Source organism: Cadophora gregata (assembly GCF_030347475.1).
Source record: "Cadophora gregata isolate MNR1 chromosome Unknown scaffold_13, whole genome shotgun sequence".
Taxonomy (NCBI): Eukaryota; Fungi; Ascomycota; class Leotiomycetes; order Helotiales; family Ploettnerulaceae; genus Cadophora; species Cadophora gregata.
The window spans coordinates 606272-630118 of NW_026695936.1; the positions used below are offsets into that span (position 1 = coordinate 606272).

Below are 23847 nucleotides of genomic sequence, written 5' to 3' on the forward strand. Positions count from 1 at the left end.
TCAGGTCTGGAATTAAGACGGGAGGCTGATAGCACGATGTGATCGTGCTGACTTCTAGAAGCTTTTTAAAGCTGTGCACGAGACTCGTGCTCCGACTTCCTGACCTCAGAACCTCAAACCTGCCACGCTTCGTCTGAAGAACAGGACGAACGAACGGGCACAGAGACCTACCTGATGGAATTTGTCAGAACTGGTTTGTAGTCTTGGGTTCTTCATACCTGACTGATCTGATCATACAGTACAATCCGAGGTCTGGATGGTGCACTTTGGCTGCATTTCTGTTCTGTTCTGTTCTGTTCTGTTTTGCTAGCCTCCTCGTATCGCCGCCAGTCCGTTAGTAAATAAATAAAGTGCATGTTTAGAGCAGCAGCTTTCACGACTTGCATCGGCTATCCTTACTCACCGCATCGTCTGGACGCCGGACGGTGGACTCGTGCCCAATATAGTAGCATGATGGTTTGCGGCTACGGCTATCGATAATCTCGACAGTCTGCGCCTACGGTTGTCCACCCAGTGCACCCAGTGCACCCACTCCACTTCGCCCATACTCCCTCACGCATCCCTGAATCGCCCGGCACAGCATCCCTTCCCTTCGAGCTTCCTTGCCTTCCATTGCCAGCCTGCCTCGCTGCCCAGTGCCCGGTGCCCAGTGCCCGCCCGCCTGCCTGCCCCTCGAACTGCAGACCTGACCTGGATGCCTGTCTCGCCTGTCTCGCCTTCGCCTGTCTTGCCTGTCCTGCCTCAGAGCCTTCACTGATTATTGCAGCAAGCTAATTTCCGGGCCTGAGATCGATTCAATCAGTGCGCCGGGGCACTCACGGGCCACTGCCTTTTCCAATCTGTCTGTCAACAATTCGAGTCTGTCTGTCTGTCTGTCTGCCTGCCATCTTTTGTCGTCTCCGTCGTTCGACTTCTCAATTGAATCAGATCGATCCAGCAGACAACCAAGCATTCAATGACACCGCAGACTCAAGACCAAGCCTCAATCTGCTGCGCCGCCTTTGCCTTCTCCTGAAGAATTCCCCCAGCCCAGCACCGCCAAAACTCGGAAGCCTGCCCTGCAAAGAGTCGTGTAGTGCTGTGCTGTGCTGTGCTGTGCTGCATCCCAACCCGCCTGCGCGCTTCCCGTGGAGAGCCAGACCAGAGAGAGCTTCGCTTCATCGCTTGTCGTGAGTCCGCCCCGTCCATACTCCTAACCTCACTCTTCCATCTTCAATCCCACCATCAACGACGCTCAATCGTCGTGGGAGAGGGCCGCCATCTCTGGGACATATTCTTTGGAGGACCACGCAAGCTGATCCCTTCCGTGCTCAGTCGTCGCGTGCATTGTTGCCCCCCGAGCCTCGCGTTCTCCCCGAGATTCGTTCGACTGGAAAAAACCAGGCTACCCAGCTATCCCCTAAACCTGACGCTCATTCCGCCAACGAGCTCGACTCCGAGCTTCTAATACATACTCCATGGCTTCCTCATCATCAAATGTCGTCGGTGTCCACTACCGTGTCGGCAAGAAGATCGGAGAGGGTTCTTTTGGTGTGATTTTCGAGGGGACAAATCTGTTGAACAATCAACAGGTTGCCATCAAATTCGTACGTCTACTCACTCGCACATCATATCCAACAGTTAGCTGCTGTATACATGCTTCTACACGACCCGGCAGATTGTTACAAGGCTGCCAGCTCACACCTTTGATCTCTATAGGAACCTCGAAAGAGTGACGCCCCACAATTGCGAGACGAGTACCGGACATACAAGATTCTTGTTGGCTGCCGTGAGTGCATGTAATAGATCATTTGGAGGCCTTGATACTGATTCAGAATAGCTGGGATCCCTAATGTCTATTATTTCGGCCAAGAAGGCCTTCACAACATACTGGTCATTGATCTCCTCGGACCGTCTCTGGAGGATCTCTTTGACCACTGCAACAGAAGGTTTTCCACCAAGACGGTGGTAATGGTAGCGAAGCAGATGGTTAGTTGTCATATGTATCTCATTTGGTGCTGTACTGACTATAGCAGCTGTCACGAGTCCAAACGATCCACGAGAAGAATCTTATCTATCGTGATATCAAGCCTGACAACTTCCTTATTGGCCGACCTGGATCCAAATCTGCTAATGTGATACATGTCGTTGATTTTGGAATGGCAAAGCAATACCGAGACCCAAAGACGAAGCAACACATTCCATACCGGGAAAGGAAATCACTATCTGGTACCGCGAGGTACATGAGCATCAACACCCACTTGGGCCGTGAACAATCGAGAAGAGACGATCTGGAGGCACTGGGACATGTTTTCATGTATTTCCTGAGAGGAGGACTTCCATGGCAAGGACTTAAGGCCGCGACCAACAAGCAGAAGTACGAGAAGATTGGAGAGAAGAAGCAGACCACTGCTATCAAGGATCTCTGTGATGGCTTCCCGGAGGAGTTCAACAAGTACTTGAGCTACGTCCGAAATCTTGGCTTCGAGGATACCCCTGATTATGACTACCTCCGAGATCTGTTCACCCAGGCATTGAAGAACACTGGGGAGGTTGAGGATGGCGAATACGACTGGATGAAGCTCAACAACGGCAAGGGATGGGAGGCTATGAAGCAACACCCTTCGCAGCATATGCTACACCAGCCCAATGCTCAACCAGGAGCATCAAATAGAGAGTTGCACGGAACAACACGCGGAGGAAATAGCACGCCAGGTCACCTTACTGCCGCCCGTTTAAACGCCGCGCAACCCCCGCCACCGTCCCCAATCAAGCCGGGGATGGGCAAGACGCGCGATCGACCAAACGCCCCAGGCGGGTTGGTCCCAAAACGCAGCAGCGGAGCGGCGGGGGGCCTCCAAGACGTCGCTACTCCCACAGGCTCAACCCAGGCACAGTTCCAGAACAGCTCGAACAACCTGCCTCAGCGGATGACGCCCCAGCCAAACATGAGCGCTCAACCCCAGAACGGGAGGGCCTCAGAACCTCAACCGTCGGGCTTCCAGAAGCTGATGAAAGCTCTATGTTGCGGTTAGTATGGTTCAAGACTGTCAATCGACCAACTGCTGATTTATATAGGATGAATATATCACCTTAGCCACTCAGTTTCTCAACACACAAGACTCTCGCTCAACTCGCTTGCCTTCCAGAGGCACTCATGACCAAAATCTCATTCGACACCACCTCTTCCTAATCAGATCATGTAACCTTCCCGCAAGCGAACAGGAGCTTGCCCTTCCCCTGTCTTTCTCCTCTGCTATTAGCAGTAACGACTCTCGCTGTTTGTTAGATACAAAGTCCAGCCCTCCTAGGCTTTTCACGGCCTTCGCTCGCATGAACACACTCGGCCATCCATCCATCCGTCATCATCCAACCCAGTCCTCCTCAACCCGGCACATGGCCCATGTCACAGAATTACTTCGGAACTTAATGTCTCGTTTCCTGCCTTTCCTCATCATCAGCATCATCGTTCGGTTTCCTTCCACGGCCACAGCAGTAGTAGTAGTAGCAGCAGCACTCTTACCCCTAGAGCGCGGTAGAATCGACTTGGTTCGACTTGGTTCGACCTGACTCGACTCGGTTGAAGCGGTTCCTGGGTTTGTTAAGCAGCATGGAAGGGACTTCACGATAGTATCAGTTTTCTATTTTCGGAGCGAAAGCAATGGCGAATGGGGTGCGTGTGTGTGACATAGAAGAATTGCATTGATTGGGCTTTGAAGATTCTTTTTTACTTCTGGGCTTCTCTCAGTTCGATGAATGGAAAAAAAAGTCTTGAAAATCATAAATTGTTCCCCCCGTGATTGTCGCTGCACTCATGCCCATCCTAATACCTACCTATCATCCACCAATTCAGTGATCTTGTAAAAACACACTTGAGTAGAGCGTAAATCGTGTCAAAATGATCTTGAATTACTCCGTCCGGCATATGCCATGCTTTGCTTTCCCTCCCTAGGTAATTTTTCTACTTTACAAAAACAAATCTCACAACAGAGCTTTCTCTCTACTGGACCAGTCCTAGCTACATAGCTTCCTGGTCCGGACCCTGGAACAAGCCCCTTCTTCAATTCGCTCTCGCGCTCATGCATGTTTTTAAGTCAACTTCTGCTTGATGAAGAAGGATCTCAGATGCGATAGTTGCCAGGCGCAGGTGATGCCTAGAACGACCAGCTGTACCAATGTCCATCTCACGACTCTGGCGTTGGTGGTTTCGGATTGATCTCTGAATTCGGCTTCGCGCTCCTGTGGGGTTTAATGTTAGTATTTATTCATTCAATATCCAAAGATACCATTGGACGTATCGAATGGTCCAAGAAGGAAGGCAAGCAGGGCGTGCCAGGCCCAAAACCTGACTGTACATAGAAAGGACACTGCACCAAGAGAACATCTGGATGTAAAGAAAGAAAGGACCTACCCTCTGAAAGACCTGCTCCCTCCTGATATCCTGCAACCTGCCATTCAGATCCTTGACGCGCTTGACGATGTCCTGGATCTTGCCCTTATCCGTGCTCTCGATCTGGGAGGTCTCGCCGATGGCCAGGTCGAGCGTGAGGCGCACGCCGCCGAGGGGCGTGAGGCCGGAGAGCCAGCCGTTGTTGACGGCTGTTGAGGAGGCTGTGAAGCAGATCTTGTGGTCGCCTGAGTCGGCTGCGCTGAATGTGAAGCGCCCTGATGCGGACCCTTTTTGGTTGATGACGCGGTGGTCGTTGTCGAATACTTCCTGTGGGGGTTGTTAGTTTGATATTTTGTTTCTGCTGAGCTGTACTGGACCAAGTCCAAGTAGGCAAGTGTCCAGGCCAAAGTCTTGAAGTCAAGGGGTATAAATATGGGGGAAGCATAATTCTGACAGCACGTACATCAACTGTAATCAAAATATTCAACTGATCATGCTTGCTCCACGTCTTCCTATCTTCATCGAATTCCTCCGCAGAGTAATGTCCCACGACGAGCGTATCCTTGGGCAATTCCTCGAAGAAACATTTGGGCGTCGTTCCATCGATATAGAAGTATAGGGATTGGACTGGGACGAGCAGCGCGCTCAGCGAGAGCAGTGGAATGATTGAACGCATGGTCTATATGCTCTCTTCAATTCGACGGAGAGATTGCGTTGAAGTTGCGGACGTCGATGGGAGGATTGGGCCAGGTTGTCGCGCGAGCATGCCTCTCCCTCTCCTTGATCTCTCTGGCCAGTTCGTTCAACTTTCTACCCCCTGTTGCTGCATTTTAGCGCATTCACGTGCTGATTGTCGCAAACGCGCTTTCTGAACATTATTGGCACGTCACAATTAAGCAGCATTTCAACCATCAACGATAAATCGCAAAACATCGAATCCATCGGGATTTTGGCTTCGGGCTCGAGATCTAATTTCAATACAGCGACTGTTACAGAATGACGTCCCACGATGTGCGCCAGATGCTGGACCTGCCTGGCGAACCAGCTCCACGACCAGCAAAGAAGCAGAAGATTTCCGCCCCTCGACCGGTCCTGAAAGGTCTGGCGCGCGAAGTCCAGAATTTGAGCGGCGACAATCCAATAGCTATCGTCCCGGAGGTTATGACGTTCAAAAAGAAGAAGTTCGGGAGCAGGAAACCGGCCGCGAAGTGGGAGTTGAGAGGATTCAGGAACTCGGCCAGGAACGGAGATCCGCTCGTCTTGCACCACTGGAGGAGGAAGGCGGATGTTGTGCCTGGTGCGGAGGAGGGAGGTGCTGAGCAGGCTGATAAGCCGGAACCGGTGTTGGAAGATTCGACGTTTGCGAAGTTCAATGTTCATGTCAACACGCCTCAGTATACGGATGAGCAGTATAACTTGGTGCTGCGGAGTAATGACTGGACGAAGGATGAGACGGATTATCTTTTACAGTTGGTGCGGGAGTATGATTTGAGGTGGCCTTGTATTTGGGATCGATACGATTACCAGGTTCCAATATCACAAGGAGAAGGCGAATCTATGGAGGGTGTTATGGTTGCACAGCCGAAAGTTCGAAGTATGGAGGATATGAAAGCAAGATACTATGCTGTGGCTGCGGCTATGATGAAGGTCAACACTAAAGTAGAGGTTATGAACCATGCGGAATTCAACTTGCTAGAGCTCATGCAGGGTTATGATCCACTACAGGAAGCAAACCGCAAGAAGTTTGCAGAAGCGGCATTCAGGAGGACGAGGGAAGAAGCTAAGGAGGAAGAGAGTCTTTTGGTGGAATTGAAGCGTATCCTGGCAAGATCAGAAAGATTGTCCGATGAACGAAGGGAGCTCTACCAACTCCTGGAATCGCCTCCAAGCAACGGCACAGTGGCAATTTACCAATCGAGTTCAGGTCTCTCACAACTGTTCCAACAACTAATGACAGTCGACAAGACGAAGAAGAGGAAATCCCTCATGGGCGCCGAAGGCGTCAGTCCAGCTCCTGGCCCCAGCGGGCCAAGTCAACAAGCCAGTTTCGACCGCCGCGACAGTAGCATCCGCGAATCTATTTCAGGACCCAGTGGAAGCAACGCACCCAATAACAAAAAGGGGCCCGCACAGCCCCAAACAGACCGTCGACAACTCACCCCCGAAGAAGAGATCATGTACGGTGTCAAGCGGTTCGAGCGTATTACCACCAGCGGGCCTTCATTCCGCCAGGAAAAGATCAGGAAGCCAATTGTCAGCAAATCGCAAACGCAGCAGGCGAAGATCACCAATGTGCTTACAGAGCTGGGGATTTCCTCCACGGTTATCTTCATGCCTACATTTGCTGTTGGCGAGGCTTGGGATAATCTCCTCGCAGGCGTCAATTTGCTTCTTGATCAGAAGAAGCATATGGATAAGCTGCAGGGTGAATTGAACACTGCGCTGAACATCAAAGCAGAGCGCGAGAAGAAGGAGAGAGCTGAGCGTGGAGAACCGGAGCCTGAACCTGAAGTGCAGCCAAATGGTGAAGCAGAGCTAAAAACAACAGCTGATGCAAATGCAAATGTAAATGCAAATGCAGATGCGAGTGCCGAGGCTAGTACTGAGCAGACTGCTGAGAAGAAAGCAGATGAGGGCGCGGATGAGCCAAGCTTGAAGGTTGAGGAGGAGAGGGAGAAGAGCGCTGCACCTAGTGTGAGGGGCTCGAGTGCGAATCATAAGAGAAGTGCGAGCGTATTGAGTGCGGTTAGTGACAAGGATGCGAAGAGGCAGAAGAAGTAGTCTTTGATGCAGCAGGGCTGGGCTGGACTGTACAGTATTTTAGCTTCTTGCTTGTGTTGATTATCGATAGATCAATTATGAGAGCTGGCCAGTATGGCTTTAGCTATGTCTACTGCAAATTACTTCTGCTTTACGTTTACTCCGGTGTCTGCCCCTTGGCCGCTCAATCTAATAGCAACACAAACTAATTACATGTCTTGGAAATGCGGTGAAAAATTAAGGTTCTCGGTAATTGGGGCTCAGGGTTAGCGAGCTCAGCTGTTCTTTCAAAACAACAAACAGCCTCTTACTAGTACATTGAACATTCAACCCACTTAAAAATTTCAGTATCCTTGCCAGGTAAATAAATGTACTGACATCTATAAGAAACTAGCTTGCATGTACCAAGTGATCTTGTAGAAGCTGAAAGAGGTTCTTAGCGAAGGTGTATGATTTGAGACAGTTTCACAGGCCAGTAAGACGAGCGACTTCACGTGTAGAATAAGAGGTGCGAGTAAGGCTTCAGACAGTAAGCCAATGTTCACTTGTATTCTTTGCCCTAGAGAGTAGAATCCCCTCCATTGTGTCAATCAAGCGTAACGGTATGACAGACTGCTCTCGTGTATCGTGTATCTATTTCTGTTCTCCGCCCATCCCTCACCTCGCCCCCACTTCCCCCAACCCAGTTGGACCGTGCAACCGTCCCAAGCACTCTTACTATTTGCAGATATTCTTTTCAGTCCAAATATCGTATTACATATGTTGTCGCATGGGAATGAGAGGATTATGTTGCGACCCCTGATGCGTTCACTCTTGTCTGCCGCTGTGGGGAAAGTTCAACATTTGATACGCGGGTGAAGTGATGGGAGTTTGAAAGCAAGCAAACAAGTGAATAACCTTGATCTCGAAGAAGGGCTTATACTGACGCTAGGAAGCTTCTAATAACTCCCGCAAGATTTGAATGCGCGTATTTGAAAGAACGAGCCAAGTTGAAACTCGATCATCGCCCTACCCTCGGGGCTGTATGTGTTATTACTTTCAGCGACAGGAAACTGCATGATCATCAACTACACATATCCGAACAGAGACATAGTGGTTTTATCCCGTGTATCTCAACAGAGCTCGTCTGACGGGCAATAATATTTGCATCAGCCTGAATATATCTTCTTGCGAGCCAGAATGGAAAGAACGTCCAACCTTTTTCAAGCATAGAGAATAGGGGCGCCATCTTAAGCCCCCGAGAGATGCAAGAAGATCAGAAGCTGTCTCCTTAAAAAGCGAAAAGAGAACAAGCTTGTGGAGTCCTTGGGAAGGATGGAATGTCTAAAGTTGAAGTTGTTCTTGATTCAGTCAGGCTATGAGAGCGGAGATAATGAATGAATTCAACGTGAATTTAATAGGTACTATGCTTGGGCTAATTTGTTTGGAAAACATAATCACTCCACAGACTTTAGGCAATAGTACCTCCTATTCCAACCACTTGACTATTAATGTATTTTCCAGCAAGAACGGACGATGGACACCTACACCCACACCAACATTGATCTTCCAAATACGTCTATTCATGGGCAGTTCTTATTTTACAAAGCACTCGCCGTAGCCTGGGAAGTCGGAATCTTTTGCGCGACCCAAAGTCGATGTTTATGCACAATTTCCTGAGCAGAATTAAGCGAGAATTTAAAGGGTTTGTAAGCTAGGGGAAGCAATACTGATGAGGAATGGCTGATTTTCTGGTTTCAGGAAATCGATCACCGAAGCACCCGTGTTTATAACCGTACGCTCCTGCAAGAAATCAAGCTCTTCTCTAGTCTAAGACGTGTTACTGACATACTCCAACACATTTTGGCGACTCTGGCGGCAGAAGTAAGCGCTGACGCAGGACCTTCAACATACCAAAAGGGGCCAGCAAAATCTGCCAAATGGCTGCCTAATACTTGCCAAGTCTCTGCTCCATCGTAAAGTAATCATAGCCGTACACTTATCAACCGCACGAGCCCTTAGTGATTGGTAGGACGTAGTACAGAGATCAATGAATGGGTGCGATATCCTCCAATTCACTACACAGCTGCAAGAAGTTGTAAGGTACTTGCGAATAGCCTCAATTACTACTATAATAACAATACCTTACTAAATCGACTTGTGTTCCGAAAATCGACTGACCGAAGCTGACGCTCTAGGTACCTTAGGACCGGTTGATTCTCAATAGCAACAGAGGCAGGTTGTTACAAGGTGCACTGTGGATTAACCAAGGTAGTTTCAACATGGATCCCTAGCCCCCTGAACTGCCGAAACACACTTTTCCAGAGCATGGCGCTGAAGCGAGACGCTAAGGCTGCATAGACGACAACCGCATTCAAATTTCAGCGTTCTTCGCTTAATTACAGGGTGTCACTACACAACGCACTCCCTGTAAAGGGTGTGATTGATACGACAGGTGAGGTGATACTTATCAGTGAATTTACGTGTTCGCAGGTCTCCTAAATGCACACCTAATACCCAAGACTTGACCTCCTTGGCAAGTTGCTTTTGCCATTTACCCGAGGAGATTTGACTGTTGCCTACAAAAAAGCAACAGAGGGCGTACGCACGAAACCAACACGAAGAGAAGTCGAAATCTGGCAGTTCCAGATGCGACCCAACAATTCTCAGGAAACGAAACAGTGTTCTCGGACTTGGAGATGGAAATCTACCCAAGACAACGAGCAGTCAATCAACCTGGCGCAAGATCACTGTAAAGTTGTTTCCTTTCTACTTGTGGGTTGATTCTGATAAATGACAGCTGCTGGACAATTTGCTCTGCAACAGCCCTGTATTCTACCAAACGACTTCTAGTCAATCACAATTACCGTAAGTATCAAGCATATAGTTTTCTAAATCTGAACATTCAGTAACTAATACACGATAGATTACCGCATGTCAAACCTCCTATGTTCTCCTGCCACCCTTTCCTAATAATCATACAGCGGCAACGATAGCCTTCAGAACCTTCGGAGCCATCCTCCTAGTTTATGCGATTGCCTTGCTTACGAGCACAGAATCATCGCATACAGACAATAGGGAACTATTATGGTACAGATTCAGAAGGCCAAGGTGGTTGCAACTATTGCCGAACCAGAATTGGAAAGGCATACTACCAGTGTCTGTGATGGCAGCAGTGTCATTACCCATGCTGTTTCAAGGACTTTTGCATATGCCTAGTTTGCCAGCTCTTGTTATGCTCTTCGTAAGTCATGAATAATCACATATGAGCCATTCATACACATCATTCTACATCTCTAACCATCTGCCAAAGCCGATTATTTCAGCTGCGGAATCTCTAGTTCTATTCATCCACTACTCATCTCAGCAACCCCCAAAACAATACCAACAATCTACTCCACCTTGGTGGGCTTTTGGCGCAATTTCAGCTTCAATTGTACTTCTATGCAACGAGTACCGACTCATGGTACCAGGGCTTGTTTGGGGTATTTCTGGCCTTCTCACTATTGGAGTGGTGCGAGCGTTATTGGTTATCGAGTCGTGGCACGACTTCGAAATCGAGGCAAGGCTTCAGCGATTTCACGGATTCATCATTATGACACTTCTCTCTGGACTGGTTGTCAGCTCCGCGATAGCCTGTTTATTCGAGTCGCCTGCAGAGCTGCATGTGCGCTCACGAACCTTGGGATTGATGTTTGTTAATATAGTTACGGTCACCGGTACCACATTCACTGGCACATCTTTACTGGCATATTCCCCGATTTCACTACTTGATGCCAAGCCAGTATACTCTACCAAGCTGGGGCCTGGAGCCGAGCATTACACATCATTTGCCTCCAGTATCCTCGTCCTAGTAGCAACGCTTTGTTCCCAGCCAGCGACAGTGGTTTCTTGGGTTCAGATCCTTATGTATCTACTCGGCACCCTTTGCGTCCTACGGATGTACGAAGCCCATGATACTGTTGTCGAAGCTACGGATCTTATTCACCAACTTTTCCGTACGTTTCGCAATAATTCGACAGGGACGCCACGCAAAGTTTTGTCTATCGGCATTGTTTCGTTTGTGTTTGTCTCCCTCGGTGTTGCATTGTTTGTCCTCGAATCTGTATCCCTCGCATCAGCCTCATGCCAGGACTCTACTTCGGTAGATTCCACCTACAGTGCCCCCTCATCATTCGATATAGTCATCAGCGCATATCTCGAAGAGCCAGAACAGATCAAGAGCCTGCTTGACTCGCTGAGGAAAACTGCATATCTCAGAAATCAAAGACCGAACGTCATACTTTATACCAAAGACCCAGAGGCGAACATTGCGGCATTGAAAGATGCTACAAGCGCCAACGTTGTTAAACAACTGGAAAATGTCGGCCGGGAGGGAGGAACATATTTACATCACATTGTTACGAACTGGGACAGCCTTGCCGAAAAGACGATGTTTATCCAAGCTCACGCGCACAATATGCGAGAGCTCCTCCCAAAGATCGAAGATTACCTGGTCGCAGACACAGGAATGTTGAGTTTGGGATTCGCAGGTGTGACATGTAGCTGTTTAGATTGTCAAGATCGATGGGGTTGGAAGGACCACGATAACGTCATCCCAACCCTTTACCAGCAGATATACAACCAAACTTGCGACTCGAATACCCCGATTTTACTATCGTATAAAGGGCAGTTTGTTGCGAGTGCTAAGCGGATACGGGGAATTAGTAAATCGATATATGAGAGGCTACTGCTTGCTACAACGACAATGGAGGGTTGGGGCAACAACCGAGATCTAAGCGACGAGCAGTCGCTTGATGACCCGGTTTTTGGTTTCACTATGGAGAGGATTTGGGGATTGGTAATGCAATGTGCTACTGATGATAGAGTAGCTGTTCGATGTCCTAGCCTCCTCAGTGGAAAGGGATTGGGTGGCGACGTGAGAGACTGCCAATGCTTTGATCCCTGAGTAGAGTGTAATGCCGAAAAATGTTTACTAAATGATACCTCAGTATCGCGTCAGCTTGCTGGGAGACATGCAAAGAGCTTCCAAGTACCCCCACTATCACTAGACGAAGGCTTCGAGAAGGATATCATGCGTGGAAGGTGAAGGCTGTCAGAAGAGAAAGCCAAGAAGGCGAGCATGTGCTGAAGAAAGATTCCAGGAGAGATAGTCTCTCAGAAGCAACAGGTTTTCTAACCTCCTCGAAATATTCTCCCCAAAGACTGTTTTTTCTAAGACCTTTCTCCTCGAAGGCCAATGATTGACTGACTGATTGATTCATAAGCGATCCCAGCCATCCTTGGGTGTCCATGCAGTCAGTCAGTATTCAACCCAACCAGCAAAGAGGGGATAGATACCATCGAGGCATCCAACTTATATTCAACACCAGTTTCGCCCATACCACACAACATCCTTCAATACAAAAGGGCGCGCACGCGGCGCAATTGGTTAAGGGTATACAAACCTTTTGCTATTTCTAAAGGGGACTGGCGAGAAAGCATTCTTTAACTTAAAGACAGAGTAGTCAATAGTTAAATGACCGTTCAACGATGTGGTTTTAAAGGCTTCTGAACGAACTGGCGTTTGGTTATATAAGAACGAACTCTGGTGCTTTTAAAGGTCTTACCATTTTTAACTCCAAACATATCTTGCCAACATGCTGGGTCGCGTGTCTCAATCGTGTACATAAACGCGACCCGGCCCAATACAAGACCCCAACTCGGTAAACAACCGCGCGTGTGTACAACACAGCGTCCAAGGTCGCGATGAGGGGTTGGTTTGTGTCTGGCCGCCGCGTATGCGTGATGTTCTTTTGTTTTGTTTTGGTTTTGCAGGAGTAGTCCTGGCTTTGGTCGGGTCGCCTGTGGGTGGTTTTCGCAGACTTCCCAATGCCGTTGAGTAGATATCCGCGACACTGAATGACTGTCAACAAGCATGGTATTGTGTATACTTATGATGAGCTCTTTCGTTTCCCCCGCACATCTACCGGGTCGACCTGAAGACTGGTGACAAAGTCAGTAAAGTGGGAACTGAAACACTTGAAGAGGCAACTGGAAGGCAACCGTCTCATTTACTCGAAATTCAGCGCTGACTCTTTTCAAGTAGGTGTTTTGCACGTCTCCAGAAGGCTGATATCACCGTATCACTGATACTGTTGACTCGCCCATTTCGAGAGTTCTTTGTGCAATGCAGATGCTGCGCCAGTCTCCGAGCCCGTTTTGCGACTTCCTGGATGCATCCCATCCAGGCTGTTGCCCCAGAGATATTTACTCGCTCGCAGCAGTGTTGTAAGACTGCTTAAACTGTTCGTGCCCACTCCGATCGCTCTCTTCGTCTGGAAAAGAAGAAGATATACTGCCGTCGCAAAAGCTTTTGCACAAAAAGGCAACGCAAGAATCAGAAGCAAGAAAGCGAAACTTGGATAGACATCAGATGATTGCCATAGAGCACGCAAGTCTTTCCACCGCAACCAGAAAACAGTAGGAAGAACGCGTCGTTGATTAGAGACTCAGATCCCCACTGAATACCTCCTTGTACTGCGACGATGTGCACTTGGCTGAGGATGTGCACCAAGGAAGCTTTTCCAACACGCAATACTGCTGGAACTAGGCGCTGATTCGCTTTAACTTCGCCATCTGACGGCGTCTCAACTTAGTAATAACGCTGTAAGCTCTGGTTTCTCACCGTCAGTCTACGCCGCTGGTCGCGATCCTACAGCGCTCGCTTCACATGCTAAAAATACTCCTCAGACCGAGCAGATCGAACACCAAAGCGAAAATCGATAATCACCTTCATGATTACAGCCATGGCTAGGGTGATGAGAATTAGACGCTGGAGATAGGTCATCGAGTGAATATGAAACCGCCAGGAATAGCAAACACTTGCAGGCAATCACCGTTTTTGAGAGCCACAGAGCACTCGACTGATGTTGAAATAGACTTCGCGCGTCTACGGATCCGTTCCCACCGTTGTACTTCTAAATAAAGCACGGATAAATAGCTAAGAATACCACAGTTCCCAAGTTCCGGGTCCAGCAAGACCATTAGAGACCAGCGATAAGGTTCTGCTGTTGGATCTTCGCATGCAATGTGATGAGATCTATGCGAGGATGGATGTGTGACGAGATGTGGTTTCTGCGCTTCCTGGTGGAGTGTGGGTTGGGTTGGGGAGAGGTTCGTTTGCCACGCCTCCAGCAAAGCTTCGTTCCCGCAACGACTGCAGCAGTCCAGTGGATATTATTAGAGCCATATCCACGCTCAGTATGGTATAGAGGCTGGTACGTAGCGCTCTGTCACCAGGACGGTATCCTGACTGGTGGAGAAGTCCCAGGGGGCAGCACTGCTGTTCTAGTGGGCGGCGCTTCAATGGATAAACATCAAGCGCCAGCCTTACAAACCCTTGAGATCCAAGTTGGAAGTACCTGCATGAGCGCTTATAACCTCGCTCCCCCAGTCCATCAGCCCTATGACGTTGACCACCACTCCAGGCTCGATCATTATCTGTACCTGCATCAGCCAACGTCTACCCACGCGCTGGTGTTGAATACAGGCTAAGCCACAGGGACCCAGATATCTCTCCGAAGAGGCACGGAGAGATGCACAGGCGTGACGCTGGTCTGGCCATGTTGTGCAGGAGTTCTGAGCCGCGAGATGCAGGGACAAAGCTAAATTAAGCTTGTGTGGAGATAGACTTCGTTGTGTATCATGCGAGCTTGACGTTGAAAAACGACACAATGGTGTAGCTGAGAGGACTCTGAGTGGTGAAGAATGTGAACGATGAAGGAATACGTGTTGAAGGTTGTAGGCGTTTGAGGAAGGGGGTGAATCTTGGACGGCGCTTAGATGAGCGGCTATGACAGTCAGAACGATGTGATTGGTAAACAACGACTGCTGCTGTTCCTGAAACATTCCTGCTGAGTGTTTGATGACAGTATCCAGGACGATTTTGTTAGCCTCGAACCGATTCGTCAGTAGTTGTTGATACTGATCTTGAAATAGAATATCTAGAACTCCATTCCTGGGTACCTCATTTGTGATTGGGTCATCGGCTGCACAAGCGAGAGCTCAAAGTATTTGCACCTAAGATCGCTGAGTCGTAATTATTGCGTACGTATTAATGTCGAAATAGTGGTTAGGAATGATGCGCTTCAGTGTGAAGTTTTTCTAGCAACACAGCAGAGAACAATGTCGTCTAATGTAAACAGAGGCCGCGGGCCTGATAACCCGTGATGCCAACCTCGATCCCGATCAAAGGAGAGCAAAAATAGAAGTAGACAATTCTCCGTGACAAGCGAAAATAGCCGGCTCAACCTGCCTTGGGCCAGGGGCAAGGACGTGAGACTTCTGGAGCCTGCATCGCCATCCGTAAGCTGGGCTGGGCTGGGCAGGATTGGAAAATACATGTAATAGAAGCGGTGATATGCATGCTCCCCAGCAGGGGGAGAGGTCACTCTTGGCGGCTAAAAGTGTGCAACGCCAGTCGACATCCTGTAAAGACCTGCGCTTGACTGGCTCCCGAGGGCGGCCGGGGAAGCACAGGCGCAATCACGAGGCCACGAGAAATCAAGCCACTCCGCGGGATCCTTGGCCCTTGGCCCTTGGCCCTTGCCCTTGCCCCTTGCCCCTTGCCCGAGTGAGTGTGAAGCTCCAGGTGCAACCTGCAGACCTGCACAACTTGCATGATCATGATCACCCCGCGACCAGATTGGAAGGCCAGAGAACTCTCGCAAGCAAGCAAGCAGGCAAGCAAGTAACCATCCTCAACACTTCCATCCATCCATCCACCCACCCACCCTCAAATGATAATGTGCGTCAAATGTGCGGCCGCGGCCCCGGCCAAAGGATCAACAAACGTTTACTTTGGGTGTGTTGTGCCTGCGGGCTAGAGGCACAGTCAAAACCAACTGCGTCTGCGGAAATACCTTAGGGGATCGGGAGAGGTTGTCTGGGAGCCACCAACACCTGGCAACGCAACGAGGTGAGGAGGAGGAGGTGAGGAAGTGAGGAGGCGCGGAAGAGCGAGAGCGAGAGGGGAGAAAAGAAACGAGAAACAAAAACCAGTGCTGACGGTTTGGGGCACACCGCCGTGTTCGATTGCTTGCAGTCAGACTAGAACGGGCCGAGAGGAGGGGAGGTGAGGTGAGGTGAGGTGAGGTAAGGTAAGGTAAGGTAAGGTAAGGAAGGTTTGGGGACATGGCGTGGTCACACCGCGCTTATTCGAATCAAGGATAAGGATGTACTGTACTGTAGGATGTGATGTGCCTGTGTGCTTCAGTTCCTGCCTCTGCAGCGTGGGACGTGGACATGGAGGCAATAATAATCTTGTGCCTGTGAAGATCGCCTTTGAGACTGGTATTCCTGTATTGGAACTGCTAGCTCTCGTTGTAAGTAAGTTTTGCAAGCAACCTAACCCCATACATAGCCTTGACTGTTTTTGGAGAAAATGTCCTTGGGATGAAGAGGAAGGATCACCGGCTCCCTGGCCTGGCACTTGCCGGCAGTAATACGATCCGTCTGCTACTTCCGTACAGTACGCTGCGTACACTTTTCCCGCCTTCGATGATGACAGGCAGGCGAGGCAGACAGTCTTCCCTCGTCGCCTCCGCTTTTGTCTGGGCGACACAAGTAATGTACCGGTACCTAAGGTAGCTCCATCCGGGAGCGGCCAGGGCGACAATACAGTACCTATCCTACGAAGTATCTTCCAGACTGCCGTGCCACCAGGGCCTCCTCAAGGTACTGTAGCGCATACATTCGAGTAATGCCATCTATCCTGGAAATAGTGACTTGACCATTCAATCTGCGTGTTCCCTTGTCATCCCCTTGTGATTGTTCGAAGGAATGCATCTCCTGTCCCAGCCCAGCCACAGAGACAGCGGCGATCGACTGCCAATTATCGTTTCGGCCGCTGATCCCTGGCAAGCTCAGTTCAGTGGGACTGGCAGCGCTTCAAGCTGGAAGTCTCAGACGCAGCTCGGCAAAACCAGTGGTTGTTGACGCTGTAAGCGGGTCCCTGAAATCACTGAACGGGTGGGCCTCTCCTCTGTCCGGTCTCCGCAAATCGGTTCTTTTACTGAGTGAGTGGCAGTGGCAGTGGCAGTGGCAGTGGCAGTGGCAGTGGCAGTGGCAGTGGCAGTGGCAGTGGCAGTAGTTGTTCCGTTCTGCCGTCGCCTGTTTGCAGAACTCCCGCTCCCTACCTAAGGTAAATTTACCTACTCCCTGTTCAAGTCCTACTGCACTCTCAAACACTTCCATCACATACCTAGGTACGAACTAAATACCCACCAGCCACCATACCTCTGCGGCCTTCCAACGGCCGCCCCCAACCTCAAACCCTCTACAAATTAATTGTTGCCTCTTTATGCGATCGAGATTCCCGCAGAATCATCAAGTGACGCCCATGTTGATTTTCATGTCTATTCTTGTATTCATCCTTGTCACTGATCCCTTCTTTTTCGGAGGTCTGTCGTTTCAAAGAGACGCGACATTTTTACTGGACGAGTAAAATCACCCCAATTGACCTGGGGAACGAGCCAACAAAGTTGATAATTGTTCATGCGCTGGGATTCAAAAGGTAGGAGCCTTTAAAACGACGATAACTACATCCAAAGTATTCGTAAATTTACTTGAGATTGCGCAACGCTGCCGTCATATCCGACGAAGTGCATCCCTCCTGTTGAGGTTAAACCAGGTCGGCGACTGAGGTTATTGAGAGGGTCGTGATGTTGGGAGGATGGGTCTCAGAAAACCAACGCGCCAACGCGGTTGACTGGCTGTTGAAACTGTACGTCCGCTGCAAGTGTGCCTCTTCCGCAGAGTTCCACAGGCAACAACCGGGAAGCGAAGCCTAGGTAGACACAACTGTTTCTTGTGCTGCAGTTCTACTTGTCTCTTTGGTCCATATCAGATTCTCGACGCACATCATCTATCATCCGCTGGCGCACGTAGGTATGGAAAATGGAAAAGGTTGGCCTCGATTGATTGCAGCCTTGCCTAATCGAGATAACCGCCGAAGCAGAGACAAGAGGCGCGACCAATGAGGCGGCACAGCAGGGATGGCTCCGTCGCGGTAGTACTTCCAGAGTGTGATGTGCCTCAGATGATGCTGCAGCAGCGCAAAAGCGAGCAACCGCTCAGCTGGCCCTGTTCTGCTCGGAGTGATTAAATAATAAGGAGGGGAGGAGGGTATCAGAAGAGGGGCAGTTGCGGGCAAGGAACCCGGCCTGTATCGTATCACATCGCAACTCATCTGTCGTCCTCTCCCAACCAGCGATGGACAATGATGTTCTCATTTCAATCCAGTCCAGTCCTCTTTGGGGAGCGAGTGTTCGAGCTTATTCGAGCCTGCCTGCCTATCTGTCTTCTCTGTCTTAACTCGTTTGTCTGTATTGCGCCTGCGCCTGTGCTCTGATCTGCCGGCGCAAGAGGAACGGATCTCAGACGGTGGAGGGCTTCCCACATTTCCGACAAAAGTGCAAAGTCGACTGACATCCCGTATGCACCTCATCTCATACATCCGTCCTGTTCTAGCTTGTATACAGCGATCCCGCTCGCTCCGGCCTTCTCACTGCTACCCTCCAAAGAGCCCTGTTGCCATGCCCTGGTGCCCACCATCGTGAATCTCTGGATAATGAAATGTGCGATCTGTATGCTGAAACTGAGCCCAATCTGTCATGTCCGCCGTCGTCTCCAGCACAAGCAATGAGGACGAATGCGGCGGCCCATGATCGACCCGCCACGCCTCGCAACCGTGCCTTGACTTTGCCTCGCCTCGATAAGTCGAGTCGCCCAGAGTGGTTTAGTGGCCAAATGGCAATGGGCTATGATAGCATAACAACCATGAGATGGGAAGACCCAAAGGGGGGCCGTCCGTGATTCAATTCTCAAGCCACCGAAACAATTGATCTGCCAGTCAGTCCAGGTGTGTCTGTCTGTCTGCCAGACCTCTACTGAAAGGCCGAACCGCCAAATGTGCTTAGCGACCCAAGGTCCCGCAATAGGCGCGCGATATGGCCTGTGGCTCCGTGCTAGGGGGGCACGGCACCCCAGAGCAGACAGGGGCGTGTGAAGGACCCTAGACAAAGGGACCAGGGCGGGCCAGCGAGAGCCCAGGCAGGACTCGACAGGATAGGATAGGACAGGCTGGGCTGGGTTGGACCATCAAGAAAAGGACCCATCTCATGACGAATGTGAGCACGCAGGCGAGCGCGAGCGAGCGAGCGAGCGTCAATATATTGGCAGCAGCCCCAAACGGCTCAGCTCTTTGCGTCCTCCGTTACCAAACCACTGGGACTAAACATTCGCAATCCGCTCCCCAAAACCCCAAGTCCTCGAGCGATCCCAGAATAATTCTCCCCACGGTTCCGACAGTGCACAGATACCCGTTTTCTGCGTTTTGGTTTGCATTAAGTGAGCGCAATTGCCGTGAACATACAGCATCGACGACGGGACAGCAAGCGCAGGGAGGATAGACGACTTGAACCGATTTCTAATTTTGTCTCGCGGCTGAGCCACGTGAAAACTCGAGGGAGCTTCGAAACCCACCAAAGGACAAGGAGCAACTGAGGGGGTTCGGAATTCTTGTGTGTGAGAGAGCTGGATTAACAGTTGTCAGCCGCTGAAGAATCTGTCCGAAATCCGTCATCATCGCCTGTTTTTGGACGTTCGTTAATCCCAATTCCTCACCTTACGCAAAGCGCGGCAAGTTGGGCATCACGACAGTGACCTCGACCAGCATCTAGCCAGCTGAAAGAGCAGGGTTTGCACTGTGGGATATTCCGATTGCCTGGGTAACTGACGACTGATTAAACTCAATTGTCTTTTTTTCACAACCCCCGCTCACTCGACGTGTCAGCGGCGTCAGTCAGATTCAAATCTCATACTGGACAGGCCGGAACGGGAGCCGAAGAAGCGTGATTTTCGAGAGAAAGCAATTGAGCGAGAGAGAATCGGAGTCAACCTGGGCGCGACGACTGGTAACCGCTCGTAAGGCGGTGTAGGAGAGGAGAGAAGAGAAGAATCGGTTCGATTAAATTAAGAACATCTGAACGTGGAAACAGGTAGAAGCCGGGGGCAAGAAGCAGAAGAGACGAGAAGAGAAGAGAAGGGAAAAGCTGGAAGGCGAGCGACTTGGCGAGCGACTTGGCGACGTGGTGAGAGAAAGAGAAAGACCTTTGAGCTTGAAGTCAGCTGAGTTGAGTTGAGTTGAGTTGAGTTGAGTTGAGTTCAGTTCAGTTGAGTTGAGGGCTACCTTAGCTGGAGTCCGCGAAAGTACTGGAGGGAAGGAGCCGAACTCGGACAGTGCAGTGCAGAGCAGAGCAGAGCAGAGCAGAGCAGAGCAGAGCAGAGCAGAGCAGAGCAGAGCAGAGCAGAGCAGAGCAGAGCAGAGGACCCGCGATAGCCACCTAGCCACCTCACTTCACCCCGAGCATTTGGCTTTTCGTGCTCTTCACGACTTATGACCAGCAGAACAGAGACACCACCAACCATCTACCTTAGTCAGAATTGGCCGTGAACCGACGTTCATCGCCTCTACGATCCACCACCGCCTACTTCAGCTCCCGAATTCAACCTGACGTCTCAACACCCGCTCGACAGGCTCGGAAATCAGTCCTCGGCTTGATTTCTGCTTCTGTCACTTCCCGCCGTTGGTGAAGCTGGCGACGTCTACCCAGGTAGAGTTTGCGCTCTCAAGATCCGGAGATCTACCACTTCTGTCCAAGGACCTCGACGGTGCCGCAACGTACAGCAATTCTTTTGCCAATCTGGATCTTGTGAACCTGGCTAGGGAAATCCTGGGTCAGGGCAGCAGCGAAGGAGCCGGAAACCAGACCGAAAGCTCTTCGGCAAAGATGTCTACAGAAGAGAAAAGCACGGGAGCTCAAGCTCAGAACGAGTCTCCAACATCGAGATTCACTGCAGTGAACGGCAAGGAGCAACCTGCCCCAGTCGTTCCAGCAAATGGGACAGGCTCGAATGGCGCCTCAAGGCGAGGATCCGACGAGAGATCAAATGGGCAGCCGAGAATCTCACCTCCAGGACAAGAGAAACTAACAATTACTACCACAACAACAAGCCAGAGAGAGGATTGGACTCAACCACCGAGTGGAGACCGACACCAGTACCAACCTCCAAGCGGGGGATATTCTGAAGCAGACACTTCTCATAAGCGCAAGAGGTCTGGTTCAATAGACCAGAACTCGTCTTCTGCAAATTCTTACCACACACACGCCATTCCTTCCTCCACAAAGCAGACGCCCACGACAGCCACGACAGAGTCCGATATCCCGCGAGAGGAGAGCCTCAAAGCACCATCACAATCTGACCAGCGCGACTCGTATGAGGCTGGTGCTCAGTATCGTCAGTTTCTTGCCAATGAGGATGCTCGCGATTCCGGTGCTCACCATGATCACTGGCATGCTCGTCAGTACTCTGGTCAGTCTCATATGACATCGGATGAGCAAATAGGCGAGGCCTTGCAAAGAGCGTCTCAGAACATGGATGCCCAGCAGCGTGGTGGGTACCAAAGCCCAGGAGACGATGACAGATCCGCAAACCCATATGGTAATTATGGTCACGATAGAAGAGAGATGTCTGCAGGTTCCGACCCTAAGAAACGGAAACGGAATTTCAGCAACCGAACGAAGACCGGTTGTATGACCTGTCGAAGACGGAAGAAGAAATGCGATGAGAATAGACCGGAATGTAAGTATCACCGCATTTTCAAGGTCACTCGGGTTCACACAAGTCCGATTCACCGTGAATTTCAAACTAATGTGCATTACAGGCAATAACTGTTTGCGTGGTGGTTTTGTTTGCTCAGGGTACCAACAACGGGGGCACTGGCCAAAGACAGAACAGAAACAGCCACCAATTCCACTGCAATCCAAGACAGATTATGAGAATTCTCCGTACGGCCCATCTCCATATGCTCCACAACACATTGGACAACCCAGGAGAGAGCCATTGCCAGGGTATCGGGGTCAGAGTTTACGAGTTGATCCTCAACACGGACGACATAGCGGCATGGATGACGATCAGCCAAGCGCATCCACTATTCCCAGTGCCTCCGTGAACAGCCCAGAAAGCAACAGACTTTCTGCCATCTCTTACTCCCATCAAATACCAACACCAATCACAGCTTCCAGCAGTGCTTACCCTGACAGGCAACCAAAGAATGCATACGAGCGTCTCGGACCTCTTCATGATGTCTCGAGACAAGAGTCGAGGCAGGAGTCAGATACTGGAACTCCTCAATCCGCCTCTTCAACTCTGCCACAGATCCTACACCCTCAAATGCACGCCGAAAGTCCCCACACGAACCCTCAAGTTGCGGCACAGCTCGCTCTCTCTAACCTCGCCTCTGCGACCCGGCAGCGTACACAGAAAGAGGAGATGCTGGCAGGTCACCACTACTTTCCATTCGACAAGGAGCTAGTTCTCGAACGCGAACGCTGTAATGGCGCATGCTGGCGATTCAACAGCAGCACCAATCCAAACAATGGTGTTTCCCCTGAAGAGCGAGCACGCCTCTTCCGAGATATCTTACAGCCTCGCGAACACGTCATTTCTCCCACACAAGCGTCACCAATTACTCCTGTTGGCCGAGTAGGCGACAATGTAGTGGTAGAGGCCCCCTTCAACTGCGATTACGGATACAACATCAGCATTGGCCAGGATGTTGCAATCGGGAAAAACTGCACAATTCTCGACACCTGTGAAGTCAAAATTGGCGATAGGTGCAACATCGGACCCAACGTCAACATCTACACCGCTACTCTACCAGTTGATCCGAAACGACGATTGGGGTCCCGAGGACCAAATTTGGGAAGGAAAATTACGATCGATAGCGACTGCTGGATTGGGGGCGGTGTTACGATTCTGCCAGGCAAGACGATTGGTAAGGGGAGTACCGTGGGGGCTGGTTCAATTATTACAAGGGTATGCTCGCACTTTTATTTATGTTTTCGATTTATGGACTTTCAAACCATATGGTATCCATAACTAACTGTCACTTACAGGATGTTCCACCATACACAGTCGTTTGCGGCAACCCAGCTCGAGTTATCCGCGGTCTCTATCCACCCCACGACAACTAAGCCCGTTTTCGTGTAGGATACCACGAAGAGCATGCTACTCGCTCATCTACGAGTCTCCTTCATGTACCCATAACATACGACAAGACGTCACACATCACATTTGACGAACAAATTTCCATGGTACAACTCGTCTTCCTCGCTTCACCAAAATTTCGCTTTAATAGGCATCGTCGTCTCCTTGTTTCATTCGGGGGTTTCCGTTCTTCTGCATAGCGTTGCTTGCGCTCTCTCATGTCTATATACCAGCTTAGTTATCCACTTTTTGTTTCTCTGTCCGTTTGTTTCCTAGATGTATTTAGCTTAGGTCTCTGCTTCATTCATTGCGTGCGGGAGGGAATTGCAAAAGAGTCGATGACTGATTGATGGAAGGATGGGAACACGATGGAACGGTCGGATCTTGGGCTTTAGGATATGGGACATGAATCTAGATGATTGATGATGGGCTCTGGCAGCTCACGCCGAGGAGCTGGACCTATGAACGCATGGATTGGGATCGATGGACAGGACTGGACTTTGTAGTTATACTTAATGCCGACAGGCGATAAAATTTATTGCTTGAAACACATGATCATTACTATTTCTGCAAACCAAGTGAAGTTTTTGAACACAAAAATAGACTCTACCGTTCACTATATCTGGCAGGGAAATTGCTTGCTAAAA

At 50.1% G+C, this 23847-nt stretch overlaps 5 protein-coding genes across 5 annotated transcripts; 4 read left to right on the forward strand and 1 right to left on the reverse strand.

The window, feature by feature from the left end:
- Positions 1–1457: 1457 nt before the first annotated feature.
- On the forward strand, positions 1458–3062 carry YCK1 (casein kinase I; the record flags this gene model as incomplete). The annotated part of the gene is made up of 5 exons (XM_058497005.1): positions 1458–1586; positions 1699–1768; positions 1820–1968; positions 2016–3009; positions 3058–3062. The coding sequence occupies 5 exons, from the start codon at positions 1458–1460 to the stop codon at positions 3060–3062; spliced, it is 1347 nt and encodes a 448-aa protein (XP_058352948.1).
- A 711-nt stretch (positions 3063–3773) lies between these two features.
- ERP1 (emp24p/erv25p- protein) lies at positions 3774–5141 on the reverse strand. The gene is made up of 3 exons (XM_058497006.1): positions 4833–5141; positions 4391–4696; positions 3774–4218 (listed from the first exon to the last, which is right to left on the reverse strand). Exons 1-3 carry the CDS (start codon positions 5043–5045, stop codon positions 4069–4071), a joined length of 669 nt encoding a protein of 222 aa, XP_058352949.1. The 5' UTR covers positions 5046–5141; the 3' UTR covers positions 3774–4068.
- SWC4 (swr complex subunit) lies at positions 5142–7411 on the forward strand. The gene has a single exon (XM_058497007.1). It carries the CDS (start codon positions 5366–5368, stop codon positions 7148–7150), a length of 1785 nt encoding a protein of 594 aa, XP_058352950.1. The 5' UTR covers positions 5142–5365; the 3' UTR covers positions 7151–7411.
- A 2908-nt stretch (positions 7412–10319) lies between these two features.
- ONS95_003687 (uncharacterized protein) lies at positions 10320–12056 on the forward strand (the record flags this gene model as incomplete). Its single annotated transcript, XM_058497008.1, has 2 exons — positions 10320–10352; positions 10422–12056. The coding sequence occupies 2 exons, from the start codon at positions 10320–10322 to the stop codon at positions 12054–12056; spliced, it is 1668 nt and encodes a 555-aa protein (XP_058352951.1).
- An 8397-nt stretch (positions 12057–20453) lies between these two features.
- On the forward strand, positions 20454–23752 carry CAS91 (Maltose acetyltransferase). The gene is made up of 3 exons (XM_058497009.1): positions 20454–21793; positions 21876–23029; positions 23110–23752. Exons 1-3 carry the CDS (start codon positions 20941–20943, stop codon positions 23185–23187), a joined length of 2085 nt encoding a protein of 694 aa, XP_058352952.1. The 5' UTR covers positions 20454–20940; the 3' UTR covers positions 23188–23752.
- Positions 23753–23847: the final 95 nt, after the last annotated feature.